Raw genomic sequence first — 21,481 nt, 5'->3', positions numbered from 1 at the left:
GGAGGGGTATGAGATAAATTCGCTTCGGGGACGCGTTGTTGGGGTCGTTTTTGGTCTGGTGCTCTTTTAAATGGTTTGATCGGTCTTTTTTTTGGTCTGAACATTGTTAACCGATCATCGGGTCAGAGAGTACTTATAATTTTCAAGCCACCGGGACGAATTCGGTGCGAAGCTTTAGACCAAAGGAATTCAATCCAATCGAGAATTTGAATTGCGCTGTTCATTCATTTCGCTGCTATGACTTCTTTTACTAAGTTGAATGCGCAGGAGCAGGATGCTCCTGTCATCTCTGTTCACCCTTCGCGACGCATCTCGAAGATTAATCCCAATATCTATGCTGGATTCACGGAGTATGTTGGTGTCTAATGCGTGTGCAGCTCAGCTCGCTTGATACTTGAATCGGCGTAGACTGTTTTTGCTTTTTTTTGCTTTTCGTTTTTTCTTTTTTTTGTTGGGGGGTGCTAACCTGCTTTCAATAGGCACATGGGTCGGTGTATCTACGGAGGCATCTATGACCCTGGCAACCCTTTGTCAGACGAAAACGGATTTCGCAAGGATGTCCTCGGGGCGCTGAAGGATCTCAACATCCCTGTTGTTCGGTATCCCGGCGGAAACTTTTGCGCGACCTATCACTGGATTGATGGCGTCGGTCCAAAGGATCAGCGACCAGCTCGGTAAGCTGACAATATGCAAGAAATTTGGCCATGTTCATTCAATACTGATATGCTGTTAGACCTGAGCTAGCTTGGCTTGGAACAGAGACAAACCAGTTTGGAACTGATGAGTTCATGAAGTGGTGCGAGGTGCTTGACACCGAGCCTTATCTGTGCTTCAACTTTGGAACAGGCACTCTTGATGAAGGTATGGCTTCTGCATATGTTGAAGCTGATGTTTTGGATGCTAACAGCTTCTTCAGCTTTGGGATGGCTGGAGTACTGTAACGGAACTGGAAACACATACTATGCCAATATGCGACGGAAGAATGGTCACGAGGAGCCATACAATGTAAGCACTCCCTTGTCTCCAACTTATGGGTTTCATCAGCTCACATCTCCAGGTCAAATACTGGGCTCTCGGAAACGAGACATGGGGACCATGGCAAGTGGAGCAGATGACCAAGGAAGCATACGCACACAAAGCCCTCCAATGGGCCAAAGGTTAGTACTAAGTTTTCCTCTCCCTTCACTTCATCTACCCTTCATCCCAGCCATTCTACAGTGCATGACAAAGACTAATGGATCCTCTTCAATAACCCAGCCCTCAAGCTCCTTGACCCAAGCATCATCCTTATCCTCTGCGGTCAAGACGGCACCGCAACATGGGACTACTACACCCTAAAGCACTGCCTCCTCCCCGCGCACTCCGCACTCTCCACAAGCGCAGTGCCTCTTATCGACATGCACAGCATCCACCTCTACACCTGCTCATCCACCCACCTCCCCAACGCCACAGCCCCCCTAGCAGCCGAGCGCGCCATCGAAATAACCTCCTCCCTCATCGATCTCGCCCGCATCGAGAACAACGTCCCGCCCTCCCAGCCCCGTCCCACAATCTGCTTCGACGAATGGAACGTCTGGGACCCCATTCGCGCCGAAGGCAGCCAAGGCGCAGAAGAGAGCTACACGCTCTCTGACGCGCTCGCCGTCGCCGTCTGGCTGAACGTCTTCATCCGCAAGAGTCGCGATCTGGGCATGGCTTGCATTGCGCAGAGCGTGAATGTCATCTCGCCGCTGATGACGACCAAGGAGAAGATCATTAAGCAGACGACCTGGTGGCCGTTGTACTTGTTCTCGAAGTTCATGCGTGGGTGGACGGTTGCGGCGCATGTTTCTTGCGGGGTTTATGAGGGGGAGACGCAGCCGAAGTGGTTGCGGGGTGCTGTTGACACGCCTTGGTTGGATGTTAGTGCGAGTGTTGGTGAGGATGGGTATGCGAATCTCGCGGTTGTGAATATTCATGAGGAGAAGGCGTTTGAGACTGTTGTTGAGGGGGTTGTTGGGGAGGCACAGGTGTTTACTGTTACCGGTGGGGATGTGATGGTTACGAATATGAAGGAGAAGGAGGAGGTGAGAGTTGAAGAGTCTGTTTGGAATGGGTCGGGGAAATATGTTTTCCCTAAGCACTCTCTTACTTTGTTGCGGTGGAAGGTTGAGTAGATCTTGGATTGGCTAGTTTAGACGGTGACGAACTTGTATAGAGAATGTTCATAAAGATAGATGATCATATTGCTTTCATACTTGGAAATATTCCCTCACTGAACTACTATTATGTTTGGAAGAACCAAAACAACATTTGAATCTTGGAATCAATAGCCACACATGCATGCACATGTGTTTTCCTGGTGGACATTACTCGTAGACTAGGTCCAAGGGATGCAAGTCCCGATCTTATCAATCCTACCCGTAAGTCACATCACGAACAGTGTCATCCTCGCCAAGATGAATGTTCAGCCTAGTCAGTCATCATTCAAGTCAGCTCCATATTCTCTAGTAATTCGTTTGGTTTCCATTTCATACCGTTCAGGATTGTGATCCATCGACTTCATATCACCAGGCTTCAGTACACGATGAGACTCAGGGAGGTCTTTCTTGGCAAACGACTATACAAGTAGAAAGTGATTAGCAAGTCTCTTCCATAGCTCGAGAGGCTCGTCTCAAATCAAGTCAACTCACTATCTCGTTACTGCCTGTATCGCTGATCTTCTTGCCCATCAACTTGTTAACCCACTCAGACTTATCTCCCAGGGAGGAGTTGATGCCAGGAACGACGAGAGGCATTGTGCTTAGTATGAACTTGATATTTACTTCTCAAGAATGAGTTTTCGGAGAAACAAATTTCAGCTTTGAAGAAGAAAGAAGCTTTCACAAGTGGGAACGTCGATATGAAGAGCTTCAAGAGGTGAGAAGTGCCAAGAGTCGCTTCTAAAACTGAGCTTTCGTAAGTAAAAGTCTCACAAGTTGAAAGTTTGGAAAGATCAACACATACCTAGTTATGTATTCAAATATAAAGGTAGCAAGGGAAGTTAGGAAGGTGAGAAGATGCGCCAGGCTCCAGGCACCTCTTATGTATACACGCTTCGATGACGTAGTGCCGATAAGAGGATTAGTCAGGACCGGATCAGTGAGCAGGAATCAGAGTCGGAGATTTAATTAATGATTGGCACATGGAGTTGACACATATGACGTGCAGATATTTTAGAAAGTTTCTGAGTCAAGTTTGGCGGTGGTTTTTGAATGTTTGACGCAATGGATTTACGATGTTGAGGCCTCGTGAATTCCGGCTTCCAATATATCAACTGATTCCATGTTCCAAGCAAGCTTTACACAACCTAAGGTATGAATAAAACGGATTTCATAAAAAACATCAATATAAATTATAAAATATCTAATTAATAAGAGCTTAATAATATTAAGCAATATTAGTCTTGGCTTCCGTCTCTAAAAGATCCTTCATGGGCCCAATATACTTCTTCCTAGCCCGGAATGTCCAATCTATAACCAACAATATGACAACCCCAATGAACACAGGCCCTGACCAGTTCATATTTGCAGCTGTAACCGGGATCATCGTAGGGAATGGAACAAAAATGCAAACGAAGATACCGAAGACCAACGCAAAAATGTTGATCGCCATACCGTAGCGGCCCAGGGTCCAGGGTCCAAATGAGATCGGCCCACGGCTAGTATCCACACGGCGGATGATCATCAGGACGATCGGAATGAGATAAGATACGTAAAGTGAGCTGGTAGAAAGAGCAAGAATGGCGCTCAGGGCCGTCTCCGAGGCGGCGTTGATTACCGAGAGAATTAAGACTGCGGCGCAAACAAGGTAGATGGCTCGTTTCGGCACACGTTGGTTGCGGTCAACCTGGTGGTATGAATGTCAGTAAATTTAAATGGCGGCCGGCCACTACATAGTGGAGGATGGGGATCTTACGTGGGAGAAGAAGTTGGAGAACGGCAGTCCTCCGTCGCGGGCAAACGCCCATGTCAGTCGTGATACAGATGCGACCACGCCGGTATTCGACACCATGCCTATGAGGGCGATGGCGGTCTGCATGGCGGTAGCTGCCCCAGCAGACTGGGTGGACTGTTTGAAGATTCCGATCATTGGATAAATATAGGGCGGGTTCAATGCTTCCGAGACGCTGCCGATGCAGAATAGGATGACGAGAAGAAAGACAAAGGCCATGAAGCCATTTATGGCGATCGTCTGCACTAGAATACGGGGGATGACCGTTGCGGGATTTCGCACTTCCTCACTCATATGAATGGCACCGTCGAATCCTGCGAGGAGTAAATTTGGTCAGAGTTTTCTCTCGCTTCGTCATGAATTGTTGTTCCACTTACCAAGAAAGCAATATGTCACCGTCAACATGCCGAGACACCAAGCCACGCCCTTGGACTGCCATCCTTCCTCCGTCGTCATCAACTCGGTAAATACAAACTCAGAGGTACTGCGACGCGACAGAAGCACGAGTGGGACGACAATGGCGATGAAGAAGACGATGTGCATGATTCCACCAAGCATCTGCAAAGCGGGTAGGATCTTGATTCCATAAATGTTGACAAGCCCCACCACAGCAATGATGGCCCACATGATCAGCGTTCCGTGCCACTGTTTGCTGATATAATCTGGATTGCTGAGCATCACCATTCCCTGGATCTGTGTCGCTAGCAGGTAGCAGATACTGGCGACAGCAGCTTGCCATCCAAAGACCGTGATCCAGCCCTGCATCCAGGTAATGAATGCACGAGTTGATGGCGGTGCTAGCATTGCGGTCCAGTGGTACTGTGCTCCGGCTCTTGGACACATAGACGCCAGTTCAGCTAGCGATAATGCCATAGCCATGGTGCCAATTATTGACAACACCATGCCCCAGACCAGACCAGCTGGGCCGCCATTGACTAGGCCAGACTCGAAGCTGCTAGAGGGGGGTTAGATCCGCAAGTCTTTAGTGGTAATTTTCGAGGACTTACTTTGCGACGGATTCCCACGATGATAGCAAGGTGAGTGATAATGAAAGGATGGAGAGTGAACCAAAACTCCTCTGTAAATGACATGTCAATGTCAAATCTTTCCAAAAAAGAAAAAGAAAAACGAGATTATCGTCAACGATTGTCGGCACCAAGTCTCAACTTACCTCCATCTTTTTCCTACTTGACCTAGAGGTCGATAGTCCACCATGAAACCCCCCATCAGAACCTGAGCGAGCGTGCGACACACTCATCTGAACCGACTTGACAGGCAAATTGCCCATCTCAATCCCGTCGTTCGCCATAGTGGCGAGTAGAGCTGGGAAGACAGCTGGCGATGTTGCTGGAGCTCCTCACAAAAGCCCAGAGAGAAAGAAAGAGAGTGATGTGGGGGGGGGGGGGATCGAAACAAACTCAATCAGTTCCGTCTCCGTTTTCAAGGCCAGATACCCTTCTCATGTATATTGACGAATCACAGGTAAGTTCACCCGTATGTTCACACCGGAGCCGGATCGACAAGCATCTCCATGTGATAATCCAAATCAATGACAATCAAAGGGTAATGAATGAGGCGTTAGCCCAGTCAGCAGCCATAAACGCAGGTACTAGCAGGTACTAGCGAACGAAACCTTCGAAGGGACCGGGGAAAGTGCCGATTTCGGTCCACATTGGACCACGCGCGCACGAGCAGTTGACTATTTTGGCCACGGCGAGTCCCGGGGGGAAAGGCTCTCTCTTCTCTTTGGTTGGGGGGAAAAAGTGGGAAAAAGTGGGAAAAGTGGAAATGCGAGGTTTTAGTGGAGACCATTCCCCGTGTACCACAGTTTACCATAGTTAAACACGGGTTAAGACTTTCAAATGACTTTTATCAAGTGAAGGCGATTTGACAGATGGAAATCCCGATCTAAAACGTTTGGGTCCACTAGACTGAACTTTTGTAAAGTATCTCCGGAGTAAAACCTTTTTTTCCTTGTCTTTCCTGTCTTTTCTGTCTTTTTCGTTAACTTTTCTAGTGTCTTCTACTCAATGTATGTTCTTTTCGGGCCTCATGCCGGCACCGTCATCTTAGTTACAGATAAGCAATTCCATTTTAACTTATTTCCTAAGCTTGTTGCGCCAATTAAATCCCCATTTTGAAACATGGCGTAGGCTATAATTCCCTGGCCCTTTTTTTTTTGCCTCCTTTTGAGGGGCAATACTTAGCCCGGTCCAGGCTCTTTAGAACAGGGTAATCTAAAGCGATACACATATTAAGAGTCATTAATGTCTAATTTCTTTTCTAATAAACATCACTACATGTAAACTAAATGTACCCTTTGTCAAAAGCCGGGGGGAAGATAGTTGATATGAACATAATAACATTGAGTTTGTTCTAAACACAGACCCCTCACCCCTGTTCCTACAGTACGCCACCTCCGGCCGGACTCCGACCTTTTAGATCCGAGAGAAGTGCGATAAAGGATTCCATTTACTGAAACATTTGAATCCTTCTTTACTATTTTTTTTTTTTTCATTCTTTTTTTCATGGCTAGTCTAGATGGCAATCAGGGACTCTAGGGGTTCTAAACAGCACATGCGAATTTCAAGGGAAAGTATCCTAATATGGGTGCAGGTGCAGGTGTAGGTTCAACTTAGTGCGATCCCAAGTCTGTACCTACCAAGTATGGTCTAGATGCCCAGAGAGCTTTGGTACGAACCTGTCAAATACTACACGCGGTCCGCCGATCTGCGATCGGCTTTTCCATCTCTCATTCTCATTCTCTCTTTTCTTTTATTTGTTCGTTTACTTGTGAACGAAGTCCAGTTCTGGACTTTGTCACTTTGGCATGGCGGGTACTCTGCCTCCCTTCTTCGAGATTTCCGACGAGGATCATGGTGGATATGTTGCCGTCACTGTCTACACCTTATTGTCATTGACCATCTGTGTTGTTCTCACCCGCTTGTTCAGCAGGTGGTATATCGGGCGAGTTCTCCATGCCGATGATATTTTGCTAGCAGCAGCCACAGTGAGTTCTCCATTCTATCCTGCCTACACAAATGCTTCTTACAAACATTGAAACATTTATTTCAAAATGCTAAAATTGTCCTCTACCAATAGTTATCTGGATTATTGCAAAGTATCATTGTCCATCTAGCAATCTCCAGTGGACTGGGTCGCAAACACCCCACCGTCGACAATATTCACTTTAAAGAGTTTCTAAAGGTAAGACGAAAATACAATTTTTTTTTTCGCTTTGGCATTCCACACTCAAGGGCTCATCAATTTTTTCTCTCTAGTACGAATATGTCGCACAAATTCTCCTTGTCGTGACTATAGCACTGGCCAAAGTTTCGTCCGCTCTACTCTTCAAGAGTACACTTACGTCGCGAACATTTACATGGGGAAATTGGGCGTTGATTGGGGTCATAACCGCATGGTCTATTGCATCCATTCTAGCTATGGCCTTCCGATGCGCTCTACCAACTCCCTGGGAATGGGTACCGGACCAATGCATCAACCAGGTAAGTCACACTCATCCCGTGTCCACTTTTATCACGAGCTTTGAAATCTCACCATTCTTCTATAGTCCGCTCTTTTCAAAGCCAGCGCATCATTTAATATTATTACTGATGTCGCCCTCGTGGTTTTCCCATGCATCTTGCTCCGCGACGTGCAGCTGTCCCGATGGAAAAGGTTTAGAATCATGATATTGATCGCCAGCAAACTGATGTAAGTCAAGGACACCACGAAATGGAAGAAGAGGGGAAAAAGCTCCATTCTGACACTAACTTTCTGTAGAGTATGTGCGGCGACGGGAGTTGAGATCCACTACGTTCTTAACTTACTCGCATCACCCGACCTTATGTGTAAGACCACTGTCTAAAGAAGCATTGAACAGTCAAATGGCGCAATATCTAACCGTGGGAATACAAATTGCAGGGGCAAGCACCAACTCTACAGTCTGGGACCAGTGAGTACATACCTCATAGCTCGTTTTGATTAACTCACCCCACTCCGTGCGCAAGACTAACGCAATGGTATTACAGAGTCATGATGAACTTGAGCATAATCACAACCGCCCTCCCATCTCTCGGACGACTAGTCGTCGAACTCCAACCCGATATCTACGCATTCACTATTCACGACGATCCCGCCGACGCCCACAAATCCGACAAATACAATATATCAACTATGCGAAAGTCATACGGCGCCCGTGGCGATCCCCCACTCAGTCCCGGAACTTCGGTGCAGGTCACCAGCGGATGGCGGGAATCCTTCCAAGACGACGCCGAAAGCATGGAGGGACTAGTCAACCCACCCAACGTAATCCAACAAACGATACATTTCGAGGTCCATTAAACCCAAGCCTTACTCACATGCATGGATGAATTCCAACCAGACAAGGGAAAATATATATTTACTATGTACATATTATACAAAAAATTTGAACGTTGAAACGAATATCGAATCATCAATCTACCGGATCCAATGCCTGGCGCTCTTCATCTCTCGTTTCACCTTCTCGCAGATCGTCAGATAAGTCGAGAAGACAATCACACTGAACATATCGCCGTAGCTCATCAAGATCTCAATCGAGCCGTACTTAGTCGCGGGAAGATCCACGTCGCGTACAACAGCAGCCACATTGCCCGTCGACTCATCCACCAACCTCCAGTCTGATTCCTGACTCTTCCAGATGAAAGGTCGCGCAGTCGCGCTGTGGGCTCCGGTCATGATGGCGAACGGGTTTGCTGCATTCTGCACTTTGGCCTTGAAGCGGTATTCGACAGCGTTGAGGAATCGGATGCTGGGGTCCAGTCCGGCTGACCACCATATTTTTTCTTTTTCACCGGTCATTTGGTTCTTGAATGTGCCCATGTCGAGCGAGCAGGTTGTTTCCTTGAAGATGCAGGACATTAGTTCGCGGTTTGGCGCATCGCTGCTGTAGAGGGCTAGGTCGGACTTGACGCCCCAATTAATTTGTGCTCTTAGCCATGACTTTTTGTCGGAGCTCGCGTGGATGTAGTAGTCGCGGTTCTGCGGACAATTGATTTGGAAAATGACCGGGTGGCTTGATGAAGGTGCCGATATCGCAGCGGGAGTGGGCGCCGACGGGTGAGCTTCATAGGGAGGTGGTGCATCGTCCATTTTCAATTATAGATATGTTGCTCAAAGGATAGCTGGAATGACTCGGTGATTCTTTGAAGTATATGTACTGTTGCAAGGTTATTTTAAAGTGCATTGATTATGCAGAAATTTTGGTGGCTTTTGAGGCTGAGTCGTGAAATTGGACTATTGGAATTTAGCGCTATACAGAATCTAAGCATTAGCGCGATTATCTAAGCCTAAGGACATGTCACATGGGGATAATGAATTATCCCCTACAGTTTATCCACTTGAGCTTTTACAGCTTTGGGGCTTGCATTTCCAGGGTCCACAACCAAAATGCATTTCAGAACATTTTCGTTCCAAGGTTAAGCTTTGTTGCCAAGCTGATGCCAAGCTGATCCACTGCATATGTGGGTATGTGTAACTGATCAATAACCTTGGAATACGAGGGAACATCGATTGTCTACAGGGTCAATGACCTAATGTAACCTTGGAATAATCTGGAAGCAACGAGCTTCTGATTCCAGAGGCTAAGGAGACCTCGATGCATGGCACCTACGAATGGCAGGTGCAAACATGTCTAGTATATACTGATAATACTGCATGTTTAGGCACTTCCAAGCCCAGCTCTTGCCTTGAATATAGCGAAAGATTGACCCATCACTAGCAATGCGATAACTGGAAATTCAAACATTAACCACACATGTCAGTTTGACTGAAACCTACTTGTACTAATCACACTACGAACATTTGAATATACAAAATACTACATTCTCCACTCTGGAACAAGACTCAGGAAATGGGTCTCCAAGAAGACATGCCACAAACGATACCCGGCAACACGCTCATCAAACAACTGGTCACTTATAGTACCCGACGACAGACGAGCTTCAAAGCCCCCAAAAACCGTTTCCCCAATGCGAAAGGCCAAGCCCACAAATCCTCCGAGTCCAACTGGAACTACGCGAAGAAACCCTCAATCGCCGCAGCCTCCATAATCGGTGCAATCACTTTCTTCGCCATCGTTTTCCTGATAGTATGGTATATCAGACGAAGGAGACAACGAAAGCGACTCGACCTCCAACTCCAAGACATGGAAAACCAACTCCAAGATACTTTTAACCAGTCCAGCCTCACCCTGAACGAAGTCGTAAACCAGTCACTCGACGACTTTCTCAGGAAAGACATCGAGCCCGAGCGCACATCCCTGATGTTTAGTCGCAGCCGCTCGCCCTCGCTTTCCTTTATCGTCGACGAAAACGACAGACAAAGAAGCCCGTCCTCAAGACTCTATCGAACCAGCTACGAAGCATCGTCGGATACGCTCGGCAAATTGACCAGGGTCTCAACAGAAGAATCTAAAGCCAGCACGGTGCTCTCTCTCCCAGATCTCACGCGAGCGATATCGTGTGGCTCTAGCTCGACGCAAGTCCTGGCCATGCCGTTACCCTCGCGTCTTTCCAGCGCATCAATTATCGCTCCGACGGTGCGGTCTTCAACGTGGACTACTACCAGTGCGTCGACGATAATGGCCTCGACCGGGACGGATATTACACCGCGAGACTCGGCTTATGGTTTGCATGGTTTGCCGGGTGAGAGAAATGTGCGTGTTCGGTCCATGTCGCGTCGCGAGATTCGTAATTCGCTGAGCCCGGCGTCTTCGATTATACGGGCTCATCCGTCTAATGCGTCGCGGGCTTCGAGTCGGATTTCGGTTGCTAGTCACAGGTACTCTGCCCCGCGTGCTATTCAGCAGTCGGAGGGTTCGCGGAGGGTACGGGCCAAGTCTAATCGTGAGAGTACATCGACGATTGAGTCGCCTGTTGATTCTGCTTGGAGTGCGTCTGGGAGGTCCTCCGAGTTGCCGTCGATTATGTCGACCTCGTCGAATCAGTCGCCTTTGTTTCGGTTTTCAGAAGGGTGATTCAAGTGGCCAGTCGGTTGATCTTTGGTTTTGGGGTTTTTGTATGCCTCTAATTTGCTAAGATGAGAAAGACAGGATTTGGGGGGATTTGGATAAACTCACCTGTATGATTGATGGTGATGAGCTCAACTTTGAAATGCTTAGGTACAGCACAGTATAGCCTTAGATATCTGGAGGTGCAGATGTGGTATGCACTGCAAACTTTATACGTTATTCAATACAAATTTCCTCTGGAGTTTCATGGTCGTGATCGTGATATATCAGCTAGGCTATAAAGCTACAGATAGGCGTAAGTAAAGATATGACATAAAGTGTAAAATCCATCCACGCCAGCACCCAAGCTTCAAGTACGATCAAAGCAATTGTAAAAAAAAAAAAAAAAATCCGACGTCCCAAGGGAAAAAACAAAAGATGAAAGCAAATATGAGAGATGAGAGATGAGAGAAGGACAAAAGATAAAAGAACAAACGAAAACCCCGAACTCATGTCCGTCATGAAATGTGCAAAATTTCAAAAACACGCACAGCCAGATGCTCGAGATCTCCGTTGAAATCAAATCTATGAAAATTTATATTCAACAAGTAACGCTCATCGAACATTGAAAATCATTGTTTCATATCTCGCACACTGCGCAGGCAGCGCTCCATACGTTTGCCGCGCTCTTTTTCTCGGACCAGGGTATTCTTGACAAATGCGCGGATGGCCTCGCGACCGACTTTCTCGCGCCATGTCGTCCATCCGGCTAATTCACCGACGACGACATCTTTGTTCCACGAGACTTCCCTCGCGAGACGAGCTGACTCGGCTTCGCCTTCGCCGATCTTCTGCTCCAGGTCACGGACAGATTTCTGTCGTGATTCTTCGAAGCCGGGAAGATTGATGTTGAATTTGCGAGGCAGGGATGAGGAGATGAGAGACGAGCGTGAGCGGGCGACGCTACGATTTGTGGAGGTGAGATCTGACATGAGAGAGAGAGGGCGAGAGAGAGATGTGAGGATGGCGGCGGTGGTGTTGTCAATTGATGTGAGTGTGGCAAGATAATGCAGGAGTGGGGAGGAGTCGGAGCTGGAAGTGGAGAGGCAGGTGCCGTAGCGGGTGAAGGCGTCGATGTGGGATTGTGGAAGGGCGTTTGTAGGTTCTTGGAGGGTGGAAAGCATAGATGAGCAAAGAGACACGGCGTCTGCAATATCTGCTGAGGAGTTTTGAAGCGCATGACCACGGCGTATCAGACTGCGTGTATTGACGTGTACACCGCGCACCATATCTTGTGCATGGGATACAAACTGCTCAGTATCACGCATACCCTCCAGGGAGATCGGGGAGAAGTCATCGGCGATGGTTTCAGTCAGCACAGCTGCCTTGCTTCGAGATCTATCTGCCATCATCTCCGGTTGCAATTCTGGCACGAGGAAGAACTCCCAGAGCATCTCATGAGTTGCAAAGGTGGGATGTGTCAAAAGAGTTTTCAGGAAGCGATCAAGCTTTTCCTGCAAATCATGAAGCACAGATCGAGACGGTTTGGAGTGGATTTGGAAAGGATTCCTAAAGTCGGAAAGAGATGGCACATAAGAAGCAGGATGCTCGACTGACAGCCATTTGGCAAGGTTTTCAAAGTCTTGAAAGCTTCGACGGCATGTGGTAACGGTATAGGTTGTTGAGCCTGGTCGGGATGATACTACAGAATCTGGGGTTTGTGCGTGTGGTGCGCCAGACTTGAGAATGAACCGTACCGTTGCATCTTCAACGAAGAAAGAACGTACCACTGTAGTGACACGGCCTGAAGGGTCACCTAGTGTTGATGGTGGGTGTGATAACAGAATCAGATCATCGATTCTGTTTCGTACTTCATCATCTTTGGCGAGCTCGACAGCCGTCAGTCCCCGAGCTTCCTTGACATGCACATCGACTCTTGGGTCCAAGAAAAGGATTCGAACTTGATCCACGCGCCCGTATTTGCTGGCCATCATCAGAGGTGTGAACCGCTTGTCGTTGGTAGCATTAGGGTCGCAGTCACTCTCCTGAAGAATGCGGGTAGTAATTTCCGGATCTCCCACAATATGTAGTAGTGTGTTGCCCTTGGCATCAACATGGTCATCCAGTTGAAGGGGCTTTCCATTACCCTGTGCCCTTTGTGCTGCTGTCAAAGCAGACTGAACCATGAGCCTGTACTCGGGGTGATCATACGACCGACAAAGGGCAAAGAGCGGGGTTTGCCCATGTTTATCCCTCTGCCGCCAGGGAAGAAGACCACCTAGGCGGGCTAGAAGAGAAGGTGTACTGAAGAGATAATGACCCACGGTTCGACCATGTACATCTGATTTGGTCAGGTACATTGCAACCACACTATTATCGGTTTTGCTAAACAGGAAGTCCAAGAGAATCTCAACTATCTCGCCGTGTGCAAGTTGCACAGCCGCATTGAGTAGTGTTGTCCCATCGGCGTTGGTGTCTTCGAGGATATCTTCCAAGGGATAATATTCCTCTAGGCTCAGCAAATACTTTAATGCCTCAGCTTGGCGTCTTCCAACGGCCATCATAGGAATCGAATCACCAGCAGGGTCCTGAGTCCTGGTCATGGTTTCAATAGAGCTGTCGCCCTCGATGCCGCTCGTCATAGACCCAATAGTAGTCGTTCGGGAGAGGAACGAGACAGCGGACGACTCTGATAAGCTGCGAACATCCATGGAAACTTTTTTCACTGGCCTATTAGGGTCTCTTGGGGTTGAAGGCCCATCCCAAGTCTGAAACGGGAAGACGTGAGACAAGGGCGGTGCTTCTGAAGAAGAAACATCAAGCGACGGGAATGGCTCGCCATTCGTGCACACCGAGTTGCTGTACATCGACGATGTATCGAATGGGGACTCTTCGAGATCCTCAACACTGTCTGTTTGAAAAAAGACTGATTTGCGCTCTGGCTCGCGAGGAATAGTTTCATCTATAGAATCGTGATCACCATTGGGCTCGAGAATGCTCTTCATGTCCGAAACCCGTCCGGCCTTGGTAGCTTGCCATAATCGTCGATTTCTCACGCTTGCGCGACGAAGACCAGCTGAATCAGTGACCAGGTACATCAAAACTGCTTCAAACGTGCTCAGGGCGTAGCCCATCTCACCGCTATCCACGTCGTCAATGTAGATGAAGTGTTGCATGTAAAGTAAACGAGCTTGCAGATGCCTTACTTGGGATCTGATCACAACAACCAGTAGCAAGGACACCAAGACGTCAGCATTGATGGTAATTGGGGATCGTCCTTTCTCAGATCCCAAACCATCTAATTGGTTATAGCTCCCCGGATATGATATCACTTTGACCGTCTCCAACAGGGTATTGAGCATTTCATGGGGACTTCTGGCCTCCCCCATCTTTCGGAATTCATCCACAGCTCGCCCCAGTCGGCGAATTAGTTCTCTTTTTCCTTCATGCCCTCCTTCCACACTGATCCCAACTTGGGTCACGTCAATACTTTCCATATGACGGATCCTAGAGTCTAGTTCTGTATCCTCGGGCTGCCGGAAAGCACAAAGACGAGGAAATAATAATGGCTGATGGACTTGCTCAGCGACATATCGCTCGATAAGTCGCTCTACCAGTGGGCCAGTAAGATCGGTTGTGGCACCAAGGAGAGATAGTTGCTGCTTGTCGACCAACCGGAAGAGATCAATGGCGGCTGTCACAGCAGTCTCCAAGCTCCTTCGCATAAGATCTTCGTCGTCTTCAAAATATTCTTCGGAATTGAAGGGAAGCCGTCCACGGCGGGATGACCAACTGCGGATAGATGAATTCTCATCTATTAATGTCTCGGCTCGGGATAGTTTATGTTCATTTTCGCTTCCAGAAGCAGATGGCGACCTGGAGGGTGGTGGTGGGAGTGGCTTTCCAAGCTCTTTGCCAAACTCCCGAAATAGCCTTTCTAGGCCAGGCTGCATCTGCCTCGCAATCATTGGAAAGTTGGCCAACAGCTCGCCGAAAGTTTTAATCTCCTGCTTTGGTGGTGTCCCGATGGTGTGTCTATTCGTTGCTTTCTTACTTGTTGGTGGTGACTCGATCTTCTTCGCGTTACTCCCTGGCACTGCAGCGGGAACTATCCTGGCCGGATCAAACGTTCCTATCAACGGGCGAGAGATGTAGTATATAAGCCATGGTCTCGACTCGCTTGATGGTGTGTAATATAAGGCGTCAGACAACAACTGAGCTTGAGTAAGGGATTTGAAGCCTGGAAAGATGGAAGTCAGTATTAGAAGAAAACCCCCAGCTTGTTGCTCGTTGTTCCCCACCTTTGTTGCTGTAGACTGAGTTCTCCTTGATAATAACTGTTCTCCCATTGAAAGTCGTGACTTGCTTTGCTTTGCCCCTATTATCCCGCACATTTGAATCCTCCTTTCCATCCTTTGAGGCTGCGTTGATTGGAATTCGTAATACATGACTCCCTAGAAACTCCTCCGACGCGACAAGATCCGAGTAGTACAGATTGGACTCCCGATCCCGCGAGCCGACCAGACATTCTGTCGTAGGGACAAGAAGGACCTATCAAGTCAAATTGACACAAGTCAGCCAGTCCGAGTCGATCCGAAGGGTCTCGCATCAGCTACACTTACATGATTCTCAACGGGTATACACTGCCCCGGAACAGTGCTTCGGAAGAAGGCGCGGAGAAAAGGGTTTAGAGGGTGCATCCAAACGGTATTGGACGGCCCAGCAAACAGTCTCCAGCAATCATCAAGCCGTAGATATCAGGTCGCTGACTGTGGGGAGAAGATTGTGCGTTGATCGTTTCGCGGGGAAGCTCCGGCGCATTCGAAGACAGGCAACAGTCCGGGGTTGCAAAAGGCCGAGGGCCGGTCGGGGATGCGTCCGCCAAGAACAAGACAGAAGAATGAAAGTCAATTCAGGATAAAATGACACGATAGAAAGAATTAGTCAAATGCGCATGAAAATCATCAAAGCTGAAGACTTGGAAGTAGAGAAGTTCGAGAACGTGATCGCTGCGGGAGCTGATTACACGCTATACCGTGTTTGGTAAGTCAGGGACATCCGGATTTCCATTGTTTAGTGAATCTTGAATGCAAAAAAAGGTGAAAATGACAGCAAAACGATTCAACAATTACGCTCATTATTACTTGAGATAACAGGTGTACTCGGGGTAATAGAAATAAATCGATTTGATATTGTACAATATAGAATCACATGGCAAACAGCTATGCCCAGAAAATATGGTCTCCCAAGACCAAGTCCATCTTCAATACAATATCTCCCACACGGAGATGAAAACAAGGACAAAAGAAGAAACTCCGGGTCCTCCTGATAGGTGACCTGCAAATGAAATGGATATATCCCAGTTGCTTTTCTTAACCAAGTCTGCGAACCTTCCGGCTACGAGTACCACCGAACTTGACGCGAGTCGAGTCGGTCACTCGGCTCACAAGTCCACGGACGTTACGTCCCTCGTTTCCAAGCAATACCTTAGTGAACGCCTCTCGGCCCTTTCCGAAGCCACGGTAAACGACCTCAAGTCGCTTGATATCCATCAGGTATCCTCGTTCCTGGATCTGTGACATCACGTGTGACGACAGCTGGTAGGCAGGGTCAAAGCCGGAACGACCAGCTTTACGGAATCCAATCTGACCACAGCCCATGGACATGAGGGGGTTTCCATTTGGCCGTGTCAAAGTAATCATTGTGTTGTGTTTATGGCAGAAGACGTGGAGGTGGTGAGGAGGGGCACGGTCGGCGTAGGGGTTCTTCATCATATCGGCTTCGAGGCTTTCGGCCAATCTGGAGTAGTCGGAGCGAACCCGGGCGGCAGAGCCAGAGTCACTGCTTCCCTGCATCATTTGGGTGATGGCAGATAGTGGTGACGAATCACTCGGGCTCTCTGTGTCACGGTTGAGAATTTGGCTCTCCATCGATCGGGTACGGTCCCGGAAGTTCGCGAAGACACTCGAAGAGGTAGACAAAGGTCGAACAGTTCGCAAGCTCGCGACCTGAGATTGAGATTGCCGGCATACTGATGGCAGAGCTTTGGCGAGTGTGTTCATCGAGAAAGAATTCATCGCGGCGACAAGATGCCGGTGCGTCGGCGAATGTAGGGCACGCGGCAAAGGTATACGGGAATGGAAAGTCGCAGAATATGACAGCCTTCAGCTAAGTTCAAATAGATATGGCGTTGAGAACGTGCAATTGCCCTCGGTGATCGTGACAGACCGGGATGGAGTCGCAGCCGTGATCGGAGACAAGAGGCGGAAAGGGAAACATTGGAAGTTTTTCGAAGTCTTGGCATCTCGACTTTTTCCCTTACTCACCTTCTTCCCCGGTCCCAATCCTTACACCTCAATACTTTACCCCGAACATCCGGGCTGGGCTGGATACTTTTCTCACTTCCTTGAATCCTCTTTCCTTTTCTTTTTCTTATCTATTCTGCCCCCTTATAATCCCAGAGCATGATTTCCGCAAAGATGTCCACCACCGCACGCGCGGCCACGATTCGGTCTCATGCTCCGATTCTCAGAGCCGCGCATGGCTCTCGGGCCGTTTCATACTCGGCCCTGCCGGCTCAGACCTTGAAGTTGTCTTCCAGGAGTACTCTCCAGCACAGTCGTCTTCCCGTCTCCCAGATCGTGTCGCCGTTTGCCGCTCTTCCCTTGACCCGTTCTTTCCACGTCGCCAACTCCCTTTTCCAACAACAGCAACAGCAGCAGAAGGAGGAAAAGAAGGGCGAGGAGAACAAGTCCGAATCCGAAGGCCAGGAGTCTAAGGAGGAGGGAGAGAAGAAGGAAAAGAAGGAAGATGCTCCGCCGCCACCACCCCATGGAGACAAGTCTCCATGGCAGGTGTTCCGTGACACTCTCCAGACCGAGTTCAAGGCTTCTAAGGAATGGAATGAGTCTACCAAGGCTTTGGCTTCCTCGGCGCATGAGTTCAGTGAGAGTGAGAACATCAAGCGCGCTCGTGAGGCCTACAAGGCTGCATCTGGAGCTGCCACTACCCGCACTGGTGCCGCGTTGAAGTCCACTGGTCAAGTGATTGGAAAGAGTGCGGCTTGGACATGGAACACTCCAGTCGTGAAAGGTGTGCGTCTGGGTGTTAACGCCACTGGTGCGGGTCTTGAGAAGGCCACCCGACCCGTCCGTCAGACCGAGGCTTACAAGAGCGTGAAGGACGCCATTGACGATGGTAGCAGTTCTCGCTACGGTGGATGGGTTGAGAAGGAAGAGCGCCGCAAGCGCCGCGAGGAGTTGGAGGCCAAGTATGGAAAGTCGGATAAGATCGAGTCGATGACTGAGGATCCCAAGTAAGCTTTTCTTGCTTGTTTTCATAAGATTGAAATAATAGCTAACTCATGTATCAGTGCCGGCACCAACGTTACTCTCCACAAGGATGCTGCTTGGAAGGAATCTTGGCGCACTTTCCGTGACTCCAACCCCATGATGCAAAAGCTCTTCGACGCCCGAAATGTTTACGAGGAGTCTGAGAACCCTCTCATCTCTACTGCGCGTAGCATTACTGATCGTATCGGTGGATTCTTTGCCGAGAATGAGACTGCTCGCGTCATCAAGAAGTTCCGTGAGATTGACCCGAACTTCCAGATGGAAGAGTTCCTGCGTGAACTCCGTGAATATATGTTGCCAGAGGTTCTCGATGCTTACGTCAAGGGTGACATTGAGACCTTGAAGCTGTGGCTGTCCGATGCTCAGTTCTCCGTCTATGCCGCTCTTGCCAAGCAATACACTACAGCCGGCCTCCGCTCGGATGGTCGTGTGCTGGACGTCCGTGGTGTTGATGTTTCCAACGCTCGTCTGTTGGACCCTGGTGACATCCCCGTTTTTGTCGTTACCTGCCGCGCCCAGGAAGTCCACGTGTACCGCAACGTGAAGACTGGCAAACTCGCTGCTGGTATGGAGGACAAGGTCCAGTTGGTGACCTACGCTATTGGTTTGACTCGCATTCCCGAGGAAGTCAACAACCCTGAGACCCGTGGCTGGAGATTGATTGAGCTCCAGAAGGCTGCTCGCGACTACATTTAAGGAGACAGACTGGTTTCTCTCCCTTCATCATACAGCCGCCACATCTCAAACTGTATTTTTTAAAACCCCCCCACTTGATCATCTTTTCCTCTTTCATCTTTGCTCCTCCTCTCGACTGTACAATATGACTTTGATATCAGGCCAGGCGGAGCTGGCGCTTGTTTACGGTAATGGCCGATCTACTTGACAGGTCGTTCCCCTTTCATGTATTAATGTTCACTTTTTTTTCTATTCTCACTTTTCTCACTTGTCTTTCTGTTAACTCTGGGTTGTTCATTGTTTCTTTCCAAGCCTACTCGAGTCTGGCTGAAAAGCAAAAAACTCCCTCCCTCTCCATAGACTCGGACTGCAGCTGCGCGTTGAATTTGAGCTGGTTCGATGGCATTTGGGCTTGAGGTGTTTCACGGCGTCCTGTGCTTTGCATTTTTCACTCTCCCCTCGACACTGTCTGATCTGCATTTGGGCCGTTCATATCGGTCATTGAGTTTCTGGTTACTTGTTTTGCATTCCTCTGGGGTCTCATCCCACGGGTGCAGAGAGAACCACTGTTGCATTAAGCTGTGTAAATATATCAACGGAGAATGTATCTGGTTTGAATCTTCAAAATGAATATATCCCTCTTCAAATGTTAATTTATTTAACATTGAATCCATTTACATATGTAACCTTCAAGTTCTTTATACATCAATTGATAGAGGACCGTCCATGGACATTGATTGGTCATGAATGCCCTCAAGCTTCCAAAGTCTGTCCAGATGTCTGGAACCAATTGATTGATTTTTCAAAGGAACATTTGAACGGAACATTTGGAAGTAGGCACGCAAAATTTCAACATAAACATTTTGGCAATGCTCCAACATACATAATCTCAAGCACTTGAGTGCTTCAAGTTGACATGTGCAGTTGACGTTACATACTAAGGAACATTGAACCGTGCCCACGTTTGCAGGGTATGTATCCTACAGGCCCGGGGCTAGGTAATACATCCATGGATGTAGCATAACGGGTGGTACAAGCGCATTTTCAACAAGCATATATTCAAATGTTAAACAATTTGCCGTCCCTGTCATATACAGGGGTATTAAGGTACGTTCTATGAGTATAAGAATACTAACCGAAATGGATATCAGAGTAGGAATAGTTCGTTTAACAGAAACGCTCGCCACAATACCATCAGATCGTGTCTCTAGTCATGCATTAACCGAAAAAGAAGGTCATCGAATCATGATTTACTGCTGGCCACCGGCACCGCGTCCAGCTCCACCCATCATGTTACGGGCCCTAGCAACAAGCTGTCAGTATTTGTAGATTTAAAACAATGAGCATTAGAAAAAAAAACTTACATTTCGGCAATGCTGGGGTCGCTCATAAGGCTGGACATATCGGGCATACCGCCACCACCACCTTGTCCAAGACCCTCGGCCATTTGACGGAGGCGCGGGTTGCTCATCAAGTTACCGAGCATATCAGGGTTGCTCATGAGGTTCTGGGCCATGCTAGCGAACATGGGGTTGCTCATCAAAGAGCTCATGTCCGGCATACCGCCACCACCGCCACCGAACATGCCGGCGAGAGATGACAGATCGGGCATACCGCCACCACCACGGGAGGCACCAGGGGCAGTATCCAGTTCCTCAGAAGGGGGCTCAGTACCGCGGCTAGCCTCATCGATCTTGCGCTGGGAGGTTTCCAGGCCGCGCTTCATGGCTTCACTGCCACCGTTGCCCTCAGCCTCGATACCCTTCTCGTAAGCCTCCTTTGCAGCGTGGAAATCACCAATCTCGTAGCGGGCGAGACCCAGACGGCTCCAGGCTTTGGAGTACGTGGGGTCAGCGGCAACAGCCAGCTCAGCATCCTCAGCAGCCTTTTCGTGCTGGGAAGAGGCAGAGTATGCAGCAGCGCGGTTGGACAAGTAGATAGGGTTGGCTGGGGCAATCTCCAGGGCCTTGGTGTATTGCTCAATGGCACCGGTGTAGTCCTTGCGGGACATGAGGGCATTACCCTCGGACTTCAACTTGTCGGACTCGGGAGTGGGTGCGCCGGCCTTGGGCTTGTCATCCTGGGACTGCTGGGCGCCGGCGCTGGAGGCCTGGGGAGTGGACTTGTTGCGCAGCTTCTCATAGACGCTGTAAATGTTGGCAAGAGATTGTCCGCCGACGGCCTCCTTCACGGCAGCCTCATCGGTCGGGTCAACCTTAAATGTATCGGCAATGCAGGACTGGGCAATCTCGATGGATTCGGCATCATCAGCGGTCAGGGTGCCGTCCTTAAGGCTAGATCCGAGGAAGTCGACGATGGCCAGAGCCAGACGCTTGTTGCTTTCAGTGGGAGCCTATACATTCGCATTGTCAGCATAAACCCAACTTCACAATCAAAGGTCAAATCAAGAGTTCAGGCTCACCATCTTAGCTTATTTTAGTAAATAACTCACAAGGATTTAGGATTCGTTGACTGAGTTCAGGAGAGAAGA

At 48.7% G+C, this 21,481-nt stretch overlaps 10 protein-coding genes across 10 annotated transcripts; 4 read left to right on the top strand and 6 right to left on the bottom strand.

The window, feature by feature from the left end:
- Positions 1-237: 237 nt before the first annotated feature.
- Positions 238-2,156, top strand: N7466_002668 (alpha-N-arabinofuranosidase; the record flags this gene model as incomplete). The annotated part of the gene is made up of 6 exons (XM_057162066.1): positions 238-350; positions 480-674; positions 734-861; positions 917-1,005; positions 1,058-1,157; positions 1,258-2,156. The coding sequence occupies 6 exons, from the start codon at positions 238-240 to the stop codon at positions 2,154-2,156; spliced, it is 1,524 nt and encodes a 507-aa protein (XP_057025351.1).
- A 299-nt stretch (positions 2,157-2,455) lies between these two features.
- N7466_002667 (uncharacterized protein) lies at positions 2,456-2,777 on the bottom strand (the record flags this gene model as incomplete). The annotated part of the gene is made up of 2 exons (XM_057162065.1): positions 2,456-2,599; positions 2,673-2,777. 2 exons carry the CDS (start codon positions 2,775-2,777, stop codon positions 2,456-2,458), a joined length of 249 nt encoding a protein of 82 aa, XP_057025350.1.
- Positions 2,778-3,408: 631 nt separating this feature from the next.
- Positions 3,409-5,281, bottom strand: N7466_002666 (putative amino acid permease; the record flags this gene model as incomplete). Its single annotated transcript, XM_057162064.1, has 5 exons — positions 3,409-3,867; positions 3,937-4,286; positions 4,350-4,927; positions 4,980-5,050; positions 5,144-5,281. The coding sequence occupies 5 exons, from the start codon at positions 5,279-5,281 to the stop codon at positions 3,409-3,411; spliced, it is 1,596 nt and encodes a 531-aa protein (XP_057025349.1).
- Positions 5,282-6,802: 1,521 nt separating this feature from the next.
- On the top strand, positions 6,803-8,316 carry N7466_002665 (uncharacterized protein; the record flags this gene model as incomplete). Its single annotated transcript, XM_057162063.1, has 7 exons — positions 6,803-6,982; positions 7,075-7,179; positions 7,254-7,478; positions 7,544-7,686; positions 7,756-7,823; positions 7,897-7,927; positions 8,004-8,316. The coding sequence occupies 7 exons, from the start codon at positions 6,803-6,805 to the stop codon at positions 8,314-8,316; spliced, it is 1,065 nt and encodes a 354-aa protein (XP_057025348.1).
- A 117-nt stretch (positions 8,317-8,433) lies between these two features.
- N7466_002664 (uncharacterized protein) lies at positions 8,434-9,105 on the bottom strand (the record flags this gene model as incomplete). The annotated part of the gene is made up of 1 exon (XM_057162062.1): positions 8,434-9,105. The coding sequence occupies one exon, from the start codon at positions 9,103-9,105 to the stop codon at positions 8,434-8,436; it is 672 nt and encodes a 223-aa protein (XP_057025347.1).
- Positions 9,106-9,865: 760 nt separating this feature from the next.
- Positions 9,866-10,990, top strand: N7466_002663 (uncharacterized protein; the record flags this gene model as incomplete). The annotated part of the gene is made up of 1 exon (XM_057162061.1): positions 9,866-10,990. The coding sequence occupies one exon, from the start codon at positions 9,866-9,868 to the stop codon at positions 10,988-10,990; it is 1,125 nt and encodes a 374-aa protein (XP_057025346.1).
- A 605-nt stretch (positions 10,991-11,595) lies between these two features.
- On the bottom strand, positions 11,596-15,663 carry N7466_002662 (putative VPS9 domain protein; the record flags this gene model as incomplete). The annotated part of the gene is made up of 3 exons (XM_057162060.1): positions 11,596-15,203; positions 15,265-15,514; positions 15,586-15,663. The coding sequence occupies 3 exons, from the start codon at positions 15,661-15,663 to the stop codon at positions 11,596-11,598; spliced, it is 3,936 nt and encodes a 1,311-aa protein (XP_057025345.1).
- Positions 15,664-16,335: 672 nt separating this feature from the next.
- N7466_002661 (mitochondrial 37S ribosomal protein uS11m) lies at positions 16,336-17,040 on the bottom strand (the record flags this gene model as incomplete). Its single annotated transcript, XM_057162059.1, has 1 exon — positions 16,336-17,040. The coding sequence occupies one exon, from the start codon at positions 17,038-17,040 to the stop codon at positions 16,336-16,338; it is 705 nt and encodes a 234-aa protein (XP_057025344.1).
- A 402-nt stretch (positions 17,041-17,442) lies between these two features.
- tim44 (protein translocase subunit TIM44) lies at positions 17,443-19,011 on the top strand (the record flags this gene model as incomplete). Its single annotated transcript, XM_057162058.1, has 2 exons — positions 17,443-18,278; positions 18,336-19,011. The coding sequence occupies 2 exons, from the start codon at positions 17,443-17,445 to the stop codon at positions 19,009-19,011; spliced, it is 1,512 nt and encodes a 503-aa protein (XP_057025343.1).
- A 1,229-nt stretch (positions 19,012-20,240) lies between these two features.
- On the bottom strand, positions 20,241-21,415 carry N7466_002659 (uncharacterized protein; the record flags this gene model as incomplete). Its single annotated transcript, XM_057162057.1, has 3 exons — positions 20,241-20,292; positions 20,355-21,343; positions 21,413-21,415. The coding sequence occupies 3 exons, from the start codon at positions 21,413-21,415 to the stop codon at positions 20,241-20,243; spliced, it is 1,044 nt and encodes a 347-aa protein (XP_057025342.1).
- Between the last annotated feature and the right edge of the window lie 66 nt (positions 21,416-21,481).

Source organism: Penicillium verhagenii, assembly GCF_028828195.1.
Source record: "Penicillium verhagenii strain IBT 33310 chromosome Unknown utg000003l_segment0_segment0, whole genome shotgun sequence".
Taxonomy (NCBI): domain Eukaryota; kingdom Fungi; phylum Ascomycota; class Eurotiomycetes; order Eurotiales; family Aspergillaceae; genus Penicillium; species Penicillium verhagenii.
This window is presented reverse-complemented; position numbering and strand designations above follow the sequence as displayed.